This window comes from Eretmochelys imbricata, chromosome 20, assembly GCF_965152235.1.
Source record: "Eretmochelys imbricata isolate rEreImb1 chromosome 20, rEreImb1.hap1, whole genome shotgun sequence".
NCBI classification, from domain to species: Eukaryota; Metazoa; Chordata; order Testudines; family Cheloniidae; genus Eretmochelys; species Eretmochelys imbricata.
In genome coordinates this window covers 1,239,443-1,256,496 of record NC_135591.1, presented here as the reverse complement: position 1 = coordinate 1,256,496, position 17,054 = coordinate 1,239,443, and the positions used below count along the sequence as shown (strand labels likewise).

Below are 17,054 nucleotides of genomic sequence, written 5' to 3'. Positions count from 1 at the left end.
GGCGTGGCCCGTGGGGCTCAGGCTCGCTGGCCGCGTGGGCCCCACCCGGCTGGGGGTTAGAGCCCGTGGGGTTGGTGCAGCTGGGGCTGCAGTGCCCGCAGCTGGGGAAGGGGCCGGGCCTGTGCAGGCCCCTCCCCGTGCGCTCCGAGGAGCGTGCAAAGCGTGCAGGGCTGAGGCTGGCCCGAGGTGCAGCTCCGGGGCTGGGGGAGGCAGGGCAGTGGCTCGGAGACGCTCGGTCGGGTTTCAGCCCCGGCGTCCGGCTCGGAGGTTGCAAGGCAGCCCCTGCCAGGGCTCGCTGACTGCAGCCTGCTCTGTCTCTGCCAGCTGCAGCACCTTGCCCAGCAGGAAGGCATTGAAGAACTCACGGCTGGTGAGCCAGAAGGACGACGTCCACGTCTGCATCATGTGCCTGCGGGCCATCATGAACTACCAGGTACCCGGCGCCTGACGCTTGCCACAGGCTCGGGGGCGATGGGGGGACATGGTGCTTCCACCTCAATGGCTACCGCCCCTGCCCTCGGGCTGTGTCGAGCCCCTGGACCTGCCCCCAAGAGGAGGGGCAGGAATCCCTGCAAGGGGGCAATGGGGTCACCTCCCCTCCTGACCCCCAGTCACCGCTGCGGTCCTGAAGCAGGCGGGTGCGTAGCCCTCCCAGACTCCGGCACCCTCTCCTGCCTGGCCTGGCTGTTACTGAATTTGGGACTGGGAAGCAGGTAGCACCTGGATTTGAGTTTCCCCTGGTGCAAAAAATGTGAACTCGGGGAATTTTATAGGAGAGAAAAAAATCAACATCTCCAAGCAAGCGGGGTGGGCACGGATGGCTGGTGAGAGCCCACAGGCTGCTCCGGACGAAACCCTGTCCCGAGCTGCTGGGAAGCAAAGGGGCTGTGTTTGTGTGCCGGGGCTGTGTACCCTGCCTGCCCCTGATCCCCGTTCCTGGCCACCCTGCTGTTGCTAACGCCCCGCTCTCTGCTTTTCCCTCCCTCCCCAGTACGGATTCAACCTGGTGATGTCCCATCCCCACGCCGTCAATGAGATCGCGCTCAGCCTGCATAACAAGAACCCCAGGTGAGGCAGAGTGGCAGCAGATTGGGGTCCCCTCCCTGGGTCTCCGCTGGGTCCCCTTCCTGGGCCTGTCTCAGCGAGGAGCTGTGCAGGGCTGGGCCGGGGGAGAGCGCGGGGATTACAGACCGTAGCCGAAAGCTCCTGGGCTCCAAACCAGCCCCGGCTGGTAGCAACAGGCCCTTAGCAGCAGCTGGGTGGCCAGAGTGTGAAATGAGTTCGATGAGTCTCAGTCCAGGCCCCGGGGGACGGTGCCCACAGCAGCTGGCAGACACTGGACTCCCCGACCCCTGCCAGGTCAGGGTGGCGGGGAACCTGGCACTTGCCTGGGCTCTTTGGGACCGTCCCCCAGCCCCCGTCCCCAGCCTGAGGGTCAGCCCAGGCAGACAGAGGCATCCCCGGCACAGACTCTGCTGCTGTCAGGCCAGCAGGATCGTGGCTGGGCTCTGCCCCTTGTGCGTGGTGGGTGAGTCACTGAGCCCGTTGGTCGTCCCCTAGGACCAAGGCCCTGGTGCTGGAGCTGCTGGCGGCTGTCTGCCTGGTGAGGGGAGGCCACGAAATCATTCTCGCTGCCTTCGACAACTTCAAAGAGGTGAGCCCGGCCCTGCCACAGGGGGGCGCCATTCCCCGCACACGCCACACCAGCTCCAGGGGCTGGGATGGGCATTGTGGGGGCAGAGACTGGGGCCAGCTCTTGGCCTGGATGACCCAGCCTGGCTGTCAGGGATGGGCAGCCCCATCTCTAGGGGCGCCCAGGGATGCTCTGTTCAGCCGGTTCCAGCAAACAGCAGCTGCCCCGGGAGCTGCAGGACGGAGGGATCCCAGGGTTAATCAGACAGAAGAGCAGACCATGCCCCGATGCCGGGGGATGGGCACAAGGGCCTAGGGAGAGTTGTGCGCATGCGGGGATGCCATCAGGGTGGGCCAGGCGTTAACCCCTCTGTGGCCGCCTTGCAGGTCTGCAAAGAGACACACCGCTTTGAGAAGCTCATGGACTACTTCCGGAACGAGGACAGTAGCATCGATTTCATGGTGAGCAGTCCAGCCCCCACCTGGGGAGAGCGGGGTCAGCGCTGCCCTCCTGGGGGCCTCTAGGAAGTGCCTGGCAGCCGAGTCACTGGAGAATAGCTGCCCATGTCAGGCAGGCCTGGATCCCGGCCCCATGACTCCTGCCCCGAAGGCCGGCCGGCTGGTGCCTGGATCCCGGCCCCATGACTCCTGCCCCGAAGGCCGGCCGGCTGGTGCCTGGATCCCGGCCCCATGACTCCTGCCCCGAAGGCCGGCCGGCTGGTGCCTGGATCCCGGCCCCATGACTCCTGCCCCGAAGGCCGGCCGGCTGGTGCCTGGATCCCAGACCCCGTGACCTCCCCCCACCAAAGGCCGGCCGGCTGGTGTGGGTATCTTGCCCCCGCGTTCCCTGCGGTGACTCCCCCTCTCCCTTGCAGGTGGCCTGCATGCAGTTCATCAACATCGTGGTGCACTCGGTGGAGGACATGAATTTCCGGGTGCACCTGCAGTACGAATTCACCAAGCTGGGCCTGGAGGAGTTCCTGCAGGTAGAGCCGGGGAGCACCGAGACCCCAGATTCTCCTCCGTCAGGTGCATCGCGGTCGCCTCAGGGGCTGCAGCTCAGTGTCAGGGGAGGAGATGGACACGTGGCCAGGCTGCATCAGCCCCTCTGGGGCCCAGCACCGGCTGCTTTAGAGCGAGGCACAATAGGCAGAGGTGGGGGGGATCTGCGCCCCAGGCCTGCCCCTGCCCCCAGTAGTCAGGGATGGGTTAAGCCCTGGGACAGGAGGTTTAATCTCCAGGCAAATGCGGAGAGGAAGGGTCCTTAGGCCCGGAGAGAGGGGAAGTGACTCCCCCAGGCTCATGCAGGGCAGCCGCCCTCCCTCTCCAGCCTCACCGTGCCTCAGTTTCCCTCTCTGGGACATGGGCGTGGGCGACAGCACCGGGGCGGTGCGAGATGAAAGCTGCGGCAGGGTCCATGCCGCTGGGAGAAGTGGGTGCTCTACGAGGGGCCGGTGCCCCCTGGGAAGGGGAGGCGGGCGGGCGGACGGTGTTCTGCTGCCCTGACGCTGGGTTCCCCTCCCCTGCAGAAGTCGCGGCACACGGAGAGCGAGAAGCTGCAGGTGCAGATCCAGGCCTACCTGGACAACGTCTTCGACGTGGGGGGGCTGCTGGAGGACGCGGAGACCAAGAACGTGGCGCTGGAGAAAGTGGAGGAACTGGAGGAGCATGTATCCCACGTAGGCGTCTCGGCCCGTCTGCACCAGGGGCTGGGTCTCCACCAGGCCATGCGGGGTCCGGCCCCACCCGGGCTCTGCACCCCACCAGGCCTCCGTGCCATCTCCCAGCAGGGTGCTGGCTGCACCGAGGGCTCCAACTCCCACGAGCCACCGGAGCGGCGTTCGCATCTGTGGACTGCCTGGGCGGATGGGTCTGGCTGGAACCGGCACCGGGGGTCGGGGCTAGGCTGTGAGGTGCTCTTGGCCCTCACCCTTGAGGGGATTCTGCAGAGGTTCTTCCCTGGGGGTCTGGGAACATCAGACTTCCCCCAGGAGTGTCCCGGGCGCGGGGGGGCAGATTCCCAGGAGTTCTCCTGCCATGGGGCGGGAGGGGGCGAGGGGGCCTCACTTCTGATTGTGCTGGGGGTGGGGGCTGCGTCCAAACCTGCTGCAGAGCCGGCAGCCGGGTGTACGGCGCCCTGGGCCCCCGGTAACAGCGGCCTCCTGCTCTCTCGGCAGTTGACGGAGAAGCTGCTGGACCTGGAGAACGAGAACGTGATGCGCGTGGCGGAACTGGAGAAGCAGCTGTTACAGCGAGAGAAAGAGCTGGAGCTGGTCAAGGTGTGGGGCAGGGATCGGGCCAGGGAACCCGCCTGCCCCCCGGCTGAGCGGCTCAGCAATGGGGCCGTGAGCGTTTGTCTGCCATGAGCCGAGGGTGCTCCCGTCCCTGCCCCGTTCCCAGCATGCCCCTGTCCACCTGTGGACTGGGGAGCCGGGGGTCTCCCTGCCTGGGGGGCTGGCAGGAGCCTGGTTGCTACTGAGCGTGCTCTGCGGGAATATCCCTCGGCGCGGCCCCTTTCTGTAGCCGAGGGCCGTGTTCCCGGCCACGTGCCAAGCTCTGGGAGCTGGGCCCCGGGCTCCGTCTGCTGGGTGCAGCCCGTGGGCCAGCGGCTCAGGCCCGCTCCGGACGTGGGGGCCGGGATCTGGCTCGTGGGGGGGACGCAGTCCTAACCGCCCCCGTCTGCCGGGACAGGAGACCTTCGAGAGCGCGACTCACCAGGTGCACACGCTGCGCAGGATCGTCAAGGAGAAGGAGGAGGCTTTCCGGCGTCACTGCGGCTCCCGCCAGCCCGGGGAGCCGGGGGGTGACCCGCTGCTGCCCCTGGAGGGCGAAGGGGACATCCCCGACTACGACCTCCGCCTCCCGGTCTTGCCTCCTGTGGAGGCAGCCCCCCCGCCCCCGCCTCCCCCGCCCCCTGTGCCCCCGCCGGCCCCTCCACTGCCAGGTAAGCTCGGCCCGTGCCTGGGGATTGGGGCCAGGTGTCCCCCCAAGGAGCCAGCGCCTCAGACTCTCCCTCTCTCCCCACAGACAAGTGCCCCCCTGCGCCCCCACTGCCTGGGGCCTCGCCCTCCGTCATCCTCACCGTGGGGTTGTCAGGTAGGAAGCGTCCCTGTTGGGGCATGGCGCCCGAGGAGTGCTGGCCCTGGGGCCAGTGGGGGGTGTGTGTCCCGTGGGGCAGGTGGGAGGATCCTCTCTGTGTGGGGGGGTTCCCGTGGTGCAGGCAGGGAGGGGGTCTCTCGTGGGCCGGGGGGGAGAATCCCCCATGGGGTGTTTGGGAGTGTCACGGAGTGTGGGGGAGTCCAGGCCCTGCACCCCTCTTCCTGGGATTCACCGCGACTCTCAGCCAGCCAGTAAAACAGAAGGTTTATTGGACAACAGGAACACAGTCCAAAACAGAGCTTGTGGGTACACCCAGGACCCCTCAGTCAAGTCCTTCTGGGAGAGCAGGGAGCTTAGACCCCAGCCCTGGGGTTCCCTGCGTTCCCCCACCCAGCCCCAAACTGAAACTAAACCCACCCAGCAGGTTCCCTGCTGCAGCCTCTGTCCACATTCCTGGCAGAGGTGTCACCCCCCCCAGCCCCCTCCTGGCTCAGGTGACAGGCTCTCAGGTCTCCCATCCCCAGGGCACATTCCCAGGTCAACACTCCCCCCTCCCTGCTGCGTCACATCGTCACAGGGGGTGTCTCCCATGGGGCAGGTGGGGGGGAGAATCCCCCGTAGGGTGTGTGGGGGTGTCTCCCATGGGGCAGGCCAGGGAGGGGGTCTCTCGTGGGGCAGGTGGGGAGAATCCCCCATAGGGTGTGTGGGGGTGTCTCTCGTGGGGCAGGGGGGGAGAATCCCCCGCAGGGTGTGTGGGGGTGTCTCCCGTGGGGCAGGCGGGGGGGGTGTCTCCCTGGAACTGCCCCTCATGTCCAAGGCCTGGGCTGTGGTTGCGGGAAAATTTCCCTCCAAATTCCCGCCGCCTCGCCCAGCCGCTGGGTTTGCAGCCTCGGAACCGATGAGGGCCTTGGGGTGCCCGCCCGGGGCAGAGGGACCTCGAGGACCCCCGGGGCTGCCCCTGCTGCTGCCTGCTCTTGAGGCGCCCCCTGCGTCTGACCCTGGGTCCCCCTCCGCTGCCCCGTTCAGCCGGCGGGCGCCCAGCTCGGCGAGAAGCGGCTTGGCCCGGGGGTGCTGACCCTTGGGGCGGGGGGCTAAGGGGCCCCGGTGTCCTGGGATTTGTCGATTGTGGGCAGGTCCTTCCAGCCCTGGTCTGTGGCCGGCTGCATGGGGCGGCTGGGGACATCGCCCGGGGCCGTGCCCCTCTCTCCGGCCCTCTCTGCCCAGGCTGGGGGGCTCCCTGGGGGCTCGCTGCGAGCGAGGCGGTTTCACGCCCTCCCTGCCCCCTTGTCCCCAGCCATCCGGATAAAGAAGCCCATCAAGACCAAGTTCCGCCTGCCCGTCTTTAACTGGACGGCGCTGAAACCCAACCAGATCAATGGCACCGTCTTCAGTGAGCTGGACGACGAGAGGGTCCTGCAGGTGGGGCAGGTCCGGGGGCCTCGTCCCGCTGGGAGGGGGAGCGGAGCTCACGGCGCGGGGGCAGCTGCCGGCCTGGGGGCAGTGGTGCGCGGGGGCTGGGGCTGGCTCATTCCCAGTGCGATGTGGGATTCCTAATGGGGTCTGTCCCCCCCCTTCTTCCTGTCCTTCCTAGGAAGCCTAGCGGGGGTCCGTGGGGCCCCCGGCGATGGCGGCGGGCGGTCCCTAGCGGGGGTCCCGTCCGTGGGGCCCCCGGCGATGGCGGCGGGCGGTCCCTAGTGGGGGTCCCGTCCGTGGAGCCCCCGGGGATGATGGCAGGTGGTCCCATCTGTGGGGCCCCTGGGGATGGCGGCGGGCGGTCCCTAGCGGGGGTCCCGTCCGTGGGGCCCCCGGCGATGGCGGCGGGCGGTCCCTAGCGGGGGTCCCGTCCGTGGGGCCCCCGGCGATGGCGGCGGGCGGTCCCTAGCGGGGGTCCCGTCCGTGGGGCCCCCGGCGATGGCGGCGGGCGGTCCCTAGTGGGGGTCCTGTCCGTGGAGCCCCCGGGGATGACGGCAGGTGGTCCCATCTGTGGGGCCCCTGGGGATGGCGGTGGGCGGTCCCTAGTGGGGGTCCTGTCCGTGGGGCCCCCGGCGATGGCGGTGGGTGGTCCCTAGTGGGGGTCCCGTCCGTGGAGCCCCCAGGGATGGCGGCAGGTGGTCCCTAGGGGGGTCCCGTCCGTGGGGCCTCCAGTGATGGCAGCAGGGGGTCCCATCTGTGGGGCCCCCGGGGATGGCGGCGGGCAGTCCCTAGCTGGGGTGCTGCCCCCCATTCTGCAGGGACCCCCAGGGAGCTCCTGGGCGGGGTCCCCCAGCCGAGCGGGCAGCTCGCCCGGCCAGTGCCGCAGTGCTGCTCCCGGTTCGGGTGCCCAGCCTGGCACCGGGTGACACGCTCTCCTCTCCCCGCCAGGACCTGGACCTGGACGAGTTTGAGGAGCTCTTCAAAACCAAAGCTCAGGGCCCCGCCGTGGAGCTGCTCTGTGCCAAGAGCAAGGCCTCGCACAAGGCGGCCAGCAAGGTGACGCTGCTGGAGGCCAACCGGGCCAAGAACCTGGCCATCACGCTGCGCAAGGCGGGCCGCAGCGCCGAGGAGATCTGCAGGGCCATCCACACGTAGGTGCCCCCGGGTGGGGCGGGGCGGGGCGGGGCGGGGGGAGCCCCTGCTTTGTGCCCCCAGCCGGAGCTTGGCCTCTGGGAAGACGGGGGGCAGAACCCCCGGCGTCGGGGGGGAGCAGGCCGCGTTGCAGCGGGTACTGGGAGGGTAAATGGCCGCCCGCAGCCGGCTCCGGGAGGGCAGCTCCCCTGCCGGCCTCGGAGCCGCGGCCCCAGGCTGAGACCCAGCGGGGCCGGCCCCCCACGCGCTGTGACGGTCCCGCCGGGCCGGCAGGTTTGACCTGCAGACGCTGCCGGTGGACTTCGTGGAGTGCCTGACGCGGGTGCTGCCGACGGAGGCGGAGGTGAAGCTGCTGCGGCAGTACGAGAAGGAGCGCAAGCCGCTGGAGGAGCTGGCGGACGAGGACCGGTTCATGCTGCACTTCAGCAAGGTGGAGCGCCTGGCGCAGCGTATGGCCATCATGGCCTTCCTGGGCAACTTCCACGAGAACCTGCAGATGCTGACGCCGGTACGGGCCCCGCCCCCGCCCCCGCCCCCGCCCCCGCCCCCGCGCGGCCCCAGCCCCGAGCCCGGGGACCTGGCCGTGGGGCCCGAGGCCTCGCCCCGCCAAGGCGAGGGGTGGGAGGGCCAGGGGCTGGGCTCATCGGTGACGCCCCTTCGTCTTCAGCTGAGCGACAACCAGGCCCTGGGGGCCGGTTAACCCTCCGCTAGCTCCAGCCCCCTGGGATGCCGCTAAGGGCAAGTGCTCCCGCCCCCCAGCCCGGCCCCAAAGACCTGGGGTGGGGGGTGGAGCTGGGCTGAGGCCTTCCAGCCCCCTCCGCACAGATCTCACCCCCCCGCCCCCCCCACAGATCCCCTTGTCCTGTCTCGCCCCGGGCGGGGGCGAGGGGGGGACGGACGGACGCACCCCGGGCGGGGGGATGGTGGGGGGGGACGTTGCCGGCTCGGCTGTAGGGGACACGGCGTTTGGTGATTTGGTCCCTCTCCTGCCGCCACCAGCAACTCAACGCCGTCATCGCTGCCTCGGCCTCCGTCAAGGCGTCTCAGAAGCTGAAGCACGTGCTGGAGGTGAGTGTGCGCCTGGCTGGCCCTGCTCTGTGTGTGTGGGGGGGGGCGCCTGGCCGGCCCTGCTCTGTGCGGCGGGGGGGGCTCGGGGGTTTTCCTGGCGCGTGGCCGGCCCTGCTCTGTGCGGCGGGGGGGGCTCGGGGGTTTTCCTGGCGCGTGGCCGGCCCTGCTCTGTGCGGCGGGGGGGGCTCGGGGGTTTTCCTGGCGCGTGGCCGGCCCTGCTCTGTGCGGCGGGGGGGGCTCGGGGGTTTTCCTGGCGCCTGGCCGGCCCTGCTCTGTGCGGCGGGGGGGGCTCGGGGGTTTTCCTGGCGCGTGGCCGGCCCTGCTCTGTGCGGCGGGGGGGGCTCGGGGGTTTTCCTGGCGCGTGGCCGGCCCTGCTCTGTGCGGCGGGGGGGGCTCGGGGGTTTTCCTGGCGCCTGGCCGGCCCTGCTCTGTGCGGCGGGGGGGGCTCGGGGGTTTTCCTGGCGCGTGGCCGGCCCTGCTCTGTGCGGGGGGGGGGGGCTCGGGGGTTTTCCTGGCGCCTGGCCGGCCCTGCTCTGTGCGGCGGGGGGGGCTCGGGGGTTTTCCTGGCGCGTGGCCGGCCCTGCTCTGTGCGGCGGGGGGGGCTCGGGGGTTTTCCTGGCGCGTGGCCGGCCCTGCTCTGTGCGGCGGGGGGGGCTCGGGGGTTTTCCTGGCGCGTGGCCGGCCCTGCTCTGTGTGTGTGCGGGGGGGCTTGGGGGTTTTCCTGGCGCGTGGCCGGCCCTGCTCTGTGCGGCGGGGGGGGCTCGGGGGTTTTCCTGGCACGTGGCCGGCCCTGCTCTGTGCGGCGGGGGGCACTGGGGTGTTCCTGGCGCTGTCCCAGGGCTGCTCAGCGGGTAGAACAGGAAACAGAGGCGTGGCTGCCGGGGAGGGGGTCCCGGGGGTTTAGGCATCTCTCTGCAGCCTGACACTGCCGGGCCCCCCAGCTGCTCCTCGTCTGGGGGGTGGCTGGTGGGAGCCCCAAGCGGGCGCTGGGGCTAGAATGTGGGCAGTGAGCTGGGTTAGTAGCCACTGGCACTAGGTGCGAGGCCAGCTGGGTGACTGCAGCAGGGAAGGAAGCTAGGGGCTTAGCCCCATTTTACAGATGGGGAGACTGAGGCACAGAGGGCGACTCACTTGGCATGTTGGGAAGAGAACCCGAGTTCTGGCTTCCTGTTCGCAGCTGTGATGCTTGAGGCAGGAGGCCGCTGGGGCTGGGAGGTGGGAAGGGACGCGGGGCTCTGTTGGGGGCATAGTCGGGGGTGCGTGGGCTGCCTGCAGGCTCTGGCTGGCGGCTGGTTTTGTGTCTCTGACCCTGCTCTGTGGGTCCCTCTGCAGATCATCCTGGCCCTCGGCAACTACATGAATAGCAGCAAACGCGGCTGTGTCTACGGCTTCAAGCTGCAGAGTCTGGACCTGGTAAGGAGCCTTCGGGCCACCCGTGTGTCGAGGCTGCTGGGCCGTGCACACCCGCTTGCACAGCCGTGCCCACGCACGCACGCCGGGGCACGCTAATTTGTGCACGCACCCTTGTGCGCTCACGCTTTGTACACAAGGTGCCCATTCGTGCAGCTACTTCCACGTGCGTATACGAGGCCTGGTGCACCCCCTGCCGCAGCCCTGACCCCCCCTCTCGCTCTGCTCCCCTCCCCGAAGCTGCTGGACACCAAGTCGACAGACCGGAAGCTGACGCTGCTGCACTTCATCGCGCTGACCGTGCGGGAGAAGTACCCGGACTTGGCCACCTTCTGGCAGGAGTTGCACTTCGTGGAGAAGGCAGCAGCAGGTAGAGCACGGCCCCTGCCCCCCACAATGGCTGTGGAGCCTCGGGGCTCCGTCCCTGGTCCCTGGAGCCAGCCCCCCATGGCTCTCTCCAGCTTGCCCCGCTTCCCGCCGGCCTGGCCCAGCCCTGGCCGCCCCCACCGGGCCTGGGAATGCTCCAACGGCTGCAGCTGCCATGGCCCGATCAAGGGGGACGTGTGGCTTTCCCGAGGGCTAAATCGCTCCCTTCCCCCGGCCGCTGAGCTCTTCTCGGCCCTGTCTGAGGCCCCCGTCAGAGCTGGGACCTTCGTCCACCTGGGGGGCTGCACCCCATCCTGCTACGGACCCTGGCCCCCGTTAGCTGGACGCCCGGCCCGGGTCAGCAGCGTGTTCCTGAGAGGGGGGATGGTCCCTTGGCCTGGGTCTCGCCCGTCGGGGGTTCCCCCAGCTGACCCCCGCCTCCCCGCAGTGTCCCTGGAGAACGTGCTGCTGGACGTGAAGGAGCTGGGGCGTGGCATGGACCTGATCCGGCGCGAGTGCAGCATTCACGACAACAGCGTCCTGCGCAACTTCCTGGGTGCCAGCGAGGGCCGGCTGGAGAAGCTGCAGAAGGACGCCAGGACGGCGGAGGTGAGGGGCGGGGCGGGGCGCGGGGGCACCAAGCCTTCGGCATGCTTGCCGGCGGCTGGCCCAACGCGGCAGGGCCGAGCATCCTGCCAGGGTCCCAGTCTCCTCTCCCTTGCAGGGCTGGGATTGTAGCAGGGCAGCCCAGCCAGGTTCCCCCTCCGACGCGTCCTCTGGCCCCACAAGCACCCTGCGAGCTGAGGGCCCCAGGCTGAAGTAGGGCCCAGGGCGAGCAGCATCTCGCGCCTTGGGCCTGTCGCTTGAGTTGTGGGACTTGCGGTGACTAAAAACCAGGCGCTGAGAAATCTCTTGGTGCAGACCTGCATGCCAGCGTGTGGCCGGGTGTGCGCCGTGCACACGCGCTGTGCACCGGTAGTGCGCTCACGTCCAGCGTGTGGCCGGGCGTGCGCCGTGCACACGCGCTGTGCACCGGTAGTGCGCTCACGTCCAGCGTGTGGCCGGGCGTGCGCCGTGCACACGCGCTGTGCACCGGTAGTGCGCTCACGTCCAGCGTGTGGCCGGGCGTGCGCCGTGCACACGCGCTGTGCACCGGTAGTGCGCTCACGTCCAGCGTGTGGCCGGGCGTGCGCCGTGCACACGCGCTGTGCATCGGTAGTGCGCTCACGTCCAGCGTGTGGCCGGGCGTGCGCCGTGCACACGCGCTGTGCACCGGTAGTGCGCTCACGTCCAGCGTGTGGCCGGGCGTGCGCCGTGCACACGCGCTGTGCACCGGTAGTGCGCTCACGTCCAGAGTGTGGCCGGGCGTGCGCCGTGCACACGCGCTGTGCACCGGTAGTGCGCTCACGTCCAGCGTGTGGCCGGGCGTGCGCCGTGCACACGCGCTGTGCACCGGTAGTGCGCTCACGTCCAGCGTGTGGCCGGGCGTGCGCCGTGCACACGCGCTGTGCACCGGTAGTGCGCTCACGTCCAGAGTGTGGCCGGGCGTGCGCCGTGCACATGCGCTGTGCATCGGTAGTGCGCTCACGTCCAGCGTGTGGCCGGGCGTGCGCCGTGCACACGCGCTGTGCACCGGTAGTGCGCTCACGTCCAGCGTGTGGCCGGGCGTGCGCCGTGCACACGCGCTGTGCACCGGTAGTGCGCTCACGTCCAGCGTGTGGCCGGGCGTGCGCCGTGCACACGCGCTGTGCACCGGTAGTGCGCTCACGTCCAGCGTGTGGCCGGGCGTGCGCCGTGCACACGCGCTGTGCACCGGTAGTGCGCTCACGTCCAGCGTGTGGCCGGGTGTGCGCCGTGCACACGCGCTGTGCACCAGAACGGCGTGCCTGTCCGCATGGGGCCGGGTAGTATTTTGCACGCCGCAGCATTTGAAATTCCCGCCCTCTGGCTGCCTAGCGAGGCACCTGAGGGGCTGGTGGGGGCGCGGGGAGTTTGCTACGATCCAGCATCATCTGCCTCCTGTTTGGCAGGACGCCTACAACATGGTCGTGCGCTACTTTGGCGAGAGCCCCAAGACGATGCCCCCCTCCGTGTTCTTCCCCGTCTTCGTCCGCTTCATCCGCTCCTACAAGGTGAGAGGAGCCCCCCTGTCACGGAGTCCCGGGGGATGCTCTGGAGCTGCTCCCCATGAAGCCAGGCAGGACTCTGGGGGAGTCTCCTCTCGGGGAGCAGCCTGTCTGCAGGACACACAGCTCCCCCGGCTTCCACCTTCCTGGGTCTGACCCCGGAGCATTCAGCCTCCTCTGCCCCTCCCTGCGCTTCCCACAGCGAGTCCGCCCAGGCAGGGTCCTGGGGAAGCCAGAGGGTCCTGCCCCCCAACTCCGCAGTCAGACGGGACTCTCAGCCAGCCAGTAAAACAGAAGGTTTATTAGACAACAGGAACATGGTCTAACACAGAGCTTGTAGGTGCAGAGAACAGGACCCCTCAGCTGGGTCCATTTTGGGGGGCAGTGAGCCAGACAACCACGTCTGCCCTTCACTCCATGTCCCAGCCAGCCCCCAACTGAAACTCCCTCCAGCCCCTCCTCCTCTGGGCTTTGTCCCTTTCCCGGGCCAGGAGGTCACCGGATTCCTTTGTTCTCCAACCCTTTAGCTCTCACCTTGCAGGGGAGAAGGGCCCAGGCCATCAGTGGCCAGGAAACAGGGTGTCGGCCATTCTCTGTGTCCAGACCCCTGCACACACCTGCCCTCTAGGGCTCTGCAACGATCATACACCCTTATCCCACCACCTAGATACTTAAGAACTGCCTAGGGGAAACTGAGGCACCCCCACACTATTCAGAGGAAACATTAAGAACAGTCCCACTTCGTCAAACGCCTGCAGAGCTGGCGCCCCCCCACGCCGCAGGAGGCCCCCCCCCCGCTCTGTGTCCTGGGGCTGGGTTCAGCCCGCAGCGGCAGGCCCCTTCCTGCCATTGTCCCGCACGGGAAGCGGCTGGCCCAGCCGCTAGGGGCGCGGTCCCGGCACTTCCTGTGAGCGCTCGGGCAGCTTGGATCTTGGCACCTCCCCGGCCACCCCTGCTGCTCCTGGACCCCAGTGCGGCTGCCCTGCCCTGCGGCATCCCGAAGACCCCCCCCCCCGCCCTGCCCATCCCGGGCTGCCGCCCCACCTGTCCCACTGGGCTGCGGCTGAGCGATTCCTGCCTTCCCTGCTGACCCCTCCCTCCACCTCTTCCCCTCCTGCCCTGATGGACCTGGCATCAGCCGGGCTGCCCTCTGGCGCGCCGACCCAGTCGGTGCCGTTCACACCCCCCGCCCCCGTTGTGCCGGCAGGACGCGGAGCAGGAGAATGAGCAGCGGAAGAAGCAGGAGGAGGTGTTGCGGGAGAAGATGCTGGCCCAGGAGGCCAAGAAGCTGGAGAAGGTAGGGAGGGGGGTGCTGGTACGGCAGGGGCGGCCCGGAGCTCCCCCCCTGCCCCAATCCCTATGGCATTTCACCTGTTGCCGAGCCCGGCGGCATAGGGACAAAGCCAAAGGCCGCTCCCAGGAAGGGATGTCACAGCTGCGGGGGGGGTGGGGGGAAATCCATAAATCGTGCTCTCTCCCATGGGGGGGATGCCGGGACGGGACACGTGCACCCCCGGGTGACGCTGCTCTGTCCTTCTCAGCACTGCTCCCACCCTGCATACCTGGAAGGGTGGGGGGTTGGGCGGGGCAGGATCTGCCCTGCCTGAGGAGGTTATGGGGGGGGATCTGCCTGAAGCAGTGGGGGGATTACAGGTGGGATCTGCCGCCCGGGGGCAGGGGGTACAAGCCAGGCGGGATCTGCCCTGGGGGTGGGTACAGGCCGGGCGGGGGGGAGCGGTGGGGGGAGTACGGGCCGGGCGGGGTCTGCCCGGGGGGGCGGGGGGGGTCTCCCCAGCCCTGCCCCCACCCAGTGCCCGTTGCAGCGGAACAAGTGGCAGGAGCAGGAGCTGATCGTGGAGTTGCGCCGGCGCCAGGCCAAGGAGCACCGGCCCGTCTACGAGGGCAAGGACGGGACCATCGAGGACATCATCACGGGTAGGGGCCCGCCCCCCCGCCCCTCCCCCCCCGGGGGCTGGGGGAGCCCCCGAGGCAGCGTGGCCGAGTGGACGGGGCGCTGGGCCCGGACTCAGGACGCCTGGGTCCGGGTCGTGCCCCTCCCGGCGCCGCATCTGTCTGGTTGGCTGGAAGCCGGCTTGGGGCAGAAGCCGTCTCGGCTCGACGCCAGCCAGGGTGGCCCGTGGCGCTGCCGGGGGCTTGCTGAGCCTCGGCCCCGGCTGGCTGCTCCCTGGGGTCGTGGGGGCGGGTGGGGTGCGGCCGTGCGGGCTTTGACGCGTGTCTCTGTCAAACGTCTGCAGTGCTGAAGAGCGTCCCCTTCACGGCCCGATCCGCCAAACGGGGCTCTAGGTTCTTCTGCGACCCGTCCCACCACGATGAGTCTAACTGTTAGCCCCGGGCGCTGTAATGCCCTGCGAAGGTATCGCCCCCATGCCCCCCGTGCATGCCCCCGGACGGAGCGCCCCGTCCCCCATGCACTGTCCCCTTCCCACTGCCATGCCCCTGTGCTCAGGGGCACCCACCCTGGCGCTGCATGGACCTCCACGCCCCGGCCCCGGCCAGAGCACCCCATCCTACATCCCCCCCTCGCCCGCCACCCCCCCCAAGGGGCACCCACCCTGGCACTGCATGGACCTCCACGCCCCGGCCCCGGCCAGAGCACCCCATCCTGCATCCCCCCCTCGCCCACCACACCCCCTGCTCAGGGGCACCCACCCTGGCACTGCATGGACCTCCACATCCCGGCCAGAGCACCCCATCCTACATCCTCCCCTTGCCCGCCCCCCACCCACCCTGGCACTGCATTTCCATGCCCCGGCCCCAGCCAGAGCACCCCATCCTTCATCCCCCCCTCGCCCGCCATCCCCCCGCTGAGGGGCACCCACCCTGGCACTGCATGGACCTCCACGCCCCGGCCCCGGCCAGAGCACCCCATCCTACATCCCCCCCTTGCCCGCCACCCCCCCACTGAGGGGCACCCACCCTGGCGCTGCATGGACCTCCACGCCCCGGCCCCAGCCAGAGCACCCCATCCTGCATCCCCCCTCGCCCACCACACCCCCTGCTCAGGGACACCCACCCTGGCACTGCATGGACCTCCACGCCCCGGCCAGAGCACCCCATCCTGCATCCTCCCCCCTCGCCCACCACACCCCCTGCTCAGGGGCACCCACCCTGGCGCTGCATGGACCTCCACATCCCGGCCAGAGCACCCCATCCTACATCCTCTCCTTGCTCGCCCCCCACCCACCCTGGCATTGCATTTCCATGCCCCGGCCCCAGCCAGAGCACCCCATCCTTCATCCCCCCCCCGCCCGCCATCCCCCCGCTGAGGGGCACCCACCCTGGCACTGCATGGACCTCCACGCCCCGGCCCCGGCCAGAGCACCCCATCCTACATCCCCCCCTCGCCCGCTACCCCCCCCCGAGGGGCACCCACCCTGGCGCTGCATGGACCTCCACGCCCCGGCCCCGGCCAGAGCACCCCATTCTACATCCCCCCTTGTCCGCCCCCGACCCACCCTGGCACTGCATTTCCATGCCCCGGCCCCAGCCAGAGCACCCCATCCTTCATCCCCCCCTTGCCCGCCATTCCCCCACTGAGGGGCACCCACCCTGGCACTGCATGGACCTCCACGCCCCGGCCCCGGCCAGAGCACCCCATCCTACATCCCCCCCTTGCCCGCCACCCCCCCACTGAGGGGCACCCACCCTGGCACTGCATGGACCTCCACGCCCCGGCCAGAGCACCCCATCCTACATCCTCCCCCCTCGCCCACCACACCCCCTGCTCAGGGGCACCCACCCTGGCGCTGCATGCCATCCCCTCCCAGAGCATGTGCCCTCCATGCTAACGCAGTAGAATAGTTTACTAAATCCGCCCCCAAGGGGGCTTGGTGCTGCATGGGGGGTGCGCGGGGTCGAGGCAGCGGTCTCTGCTGGTCGGTGACGCGCCAGCTTGTTGCCCCAGTGCATGGAGCAGGGTCGGCGGCGCCGTGGGGACCGGCTGTGCTCCAGGAGGACGGTGCTGATACCAACGCTGGCTGTGGGGTCTGGCGGGGTTTGGGGGCGGGGGGATGGGCTGCAGAATCCAGCTCAGTGTCTGCTCCCCCCTGGCACTGCCTCCATGGGGAGTGAGTTTGCCGAGTCTCAGCACCTGGCAGCCTGGGTGAGGCCATTCTGGGGATGGGGGTGGAGTCGTGCTCTGTGTTGGGGGTGAAACAGGATCGCAGCCCTTAACATGCCAAAGCAAGGAGACCAAACCCCTAAGCCAGCCCCCCAGGAAACGGCCTCTCCCTCCCCTGGCCTTCAGGGCATCCCCGCTCTGGAACAAGGCATGGTCCTGCCCGTGCCGGAGGAGGGGGGGGGACTCCACTCTGCCAGTGGCTTGGCTCTGACGCCCCCTTGTTTCTGTCCCCCCCCCCCACCATAGCAGCAAGAATGATCTGCCTCTAGCGCCCCAGCCAGGGCAGAGGGTAAGGGAACCCCCCCCACCCCCCCGCTTGGCCAGGGCTGCCGGGCGAAGGTCCCTGGCTGCGGCCTGGCTCGGTGCCCCACCCCAGGGTGCTGCCTGCAGCTGCCCAGCCGGGGCTCTGCACGTGAGCCAGGGGGCTGGTTTTCCCCAGGCACGCAAAGCAGGTGTGGGGGGCCTCTGCTGGGGGGGGCTACTGGTCTCACCAGCCAGGAGCAAACATGCCCTAAGGGGGCCGCTGCTGCAGGCTGGAAGGGGTGGGTGGCTGCAGTGTCACTCCCCAGAGCTGGGCGCCTCTCAGGAGCAGCTTCTGCATGGGTGCCCTGGCCTGCCCATGGCCCCTACTCCCCCCCTCCTAACGC

General features: G+C 69.5%; 1 protein-coding gene across 2 annotated transcripts in view; it reads left to right on the top strand.

Annotated features, from left to right (window-relative positions):
- The window catches only part of FMNL3 (formin like 3), a 56,876-nt gene that overhangs the window by 37,936 nt on the left and 1,886 nt on the right, over window positions 1-17,054 (top strand). The window contains exons 6-25 of one of the 2 annotated variants that reach the window (XM_077838513.1): window positions 325-433; window positions 992-1,068; window positions 1,561-1,654; window positions 2,020-2,094; window positions 2,508-2,618; window positions 3,162-3,311; window positions 3,810-3,911; window positions 4,324-4,576; window positions 4,660-4,728; window positions 6,026-6,150; window positions 7,093-7,295; window positions 7,570-7,804; window positions 8,296-8,364; window positions 9,697-9,777; window positions 10,015-10,144; window positions 10,589-10,749; window positions 12,171-12,272; window positions 13,474-13,563; window positions 14,090-14,201; window positions 14,522-14,640. In XM_077838513.1, the coding sequence (XP_077694639.1) occupies window positions 325-433; window positions 992-1,068; window positions 1,561-1,654; window positions 2,020-2,094; window positions 2,508-2,618; window positions 3,162-3,311; window positions 3,810-3,911; window positions 4,324-4,576; window positions 4,660-4,728; window positions 6,026-6,150; window positions 7,093-7,295; window positions 7,570-7,804; window positions 8,296-8,364; window positions 9,697-9,777; window positions 10,015-10,144; window positions 10,589-10,749; window positions 12,171-12,272; window positions 13,474-13,563; window positions 14,090-14,201; window positions 14,522-14,613 (2,440 nt within the window). In that variant the 3' untranslated portion in view covers window positions 14,614-14,640. The remainder of the gene's footprint in view (window positions 1-324; window positions 434-991; window positions 1,069-1,560; window positions 1,655-2,019; window positions 2,095-2,507; window positions 2,619-3,161; window positions 3,312-3,809; window positions 3,912-4,323; window positions 4,577-4,659; window positions 4,729-6,025; window positions 6,151-7,092; window positions 7,296-7,569; window positions 7,805-8,295; window positions 8,365-9,696; window positions 9,778-10,014; window positions 10,145-10,588; window positions 10,750-12,170; window positions 12,273-13,473; window positions 13,564-14,089; window positions 14,202-14,521; window positions 14,641-17,054) is intronic. The other variant, XM_077838512.1, reaches the window with a different exon arrangement.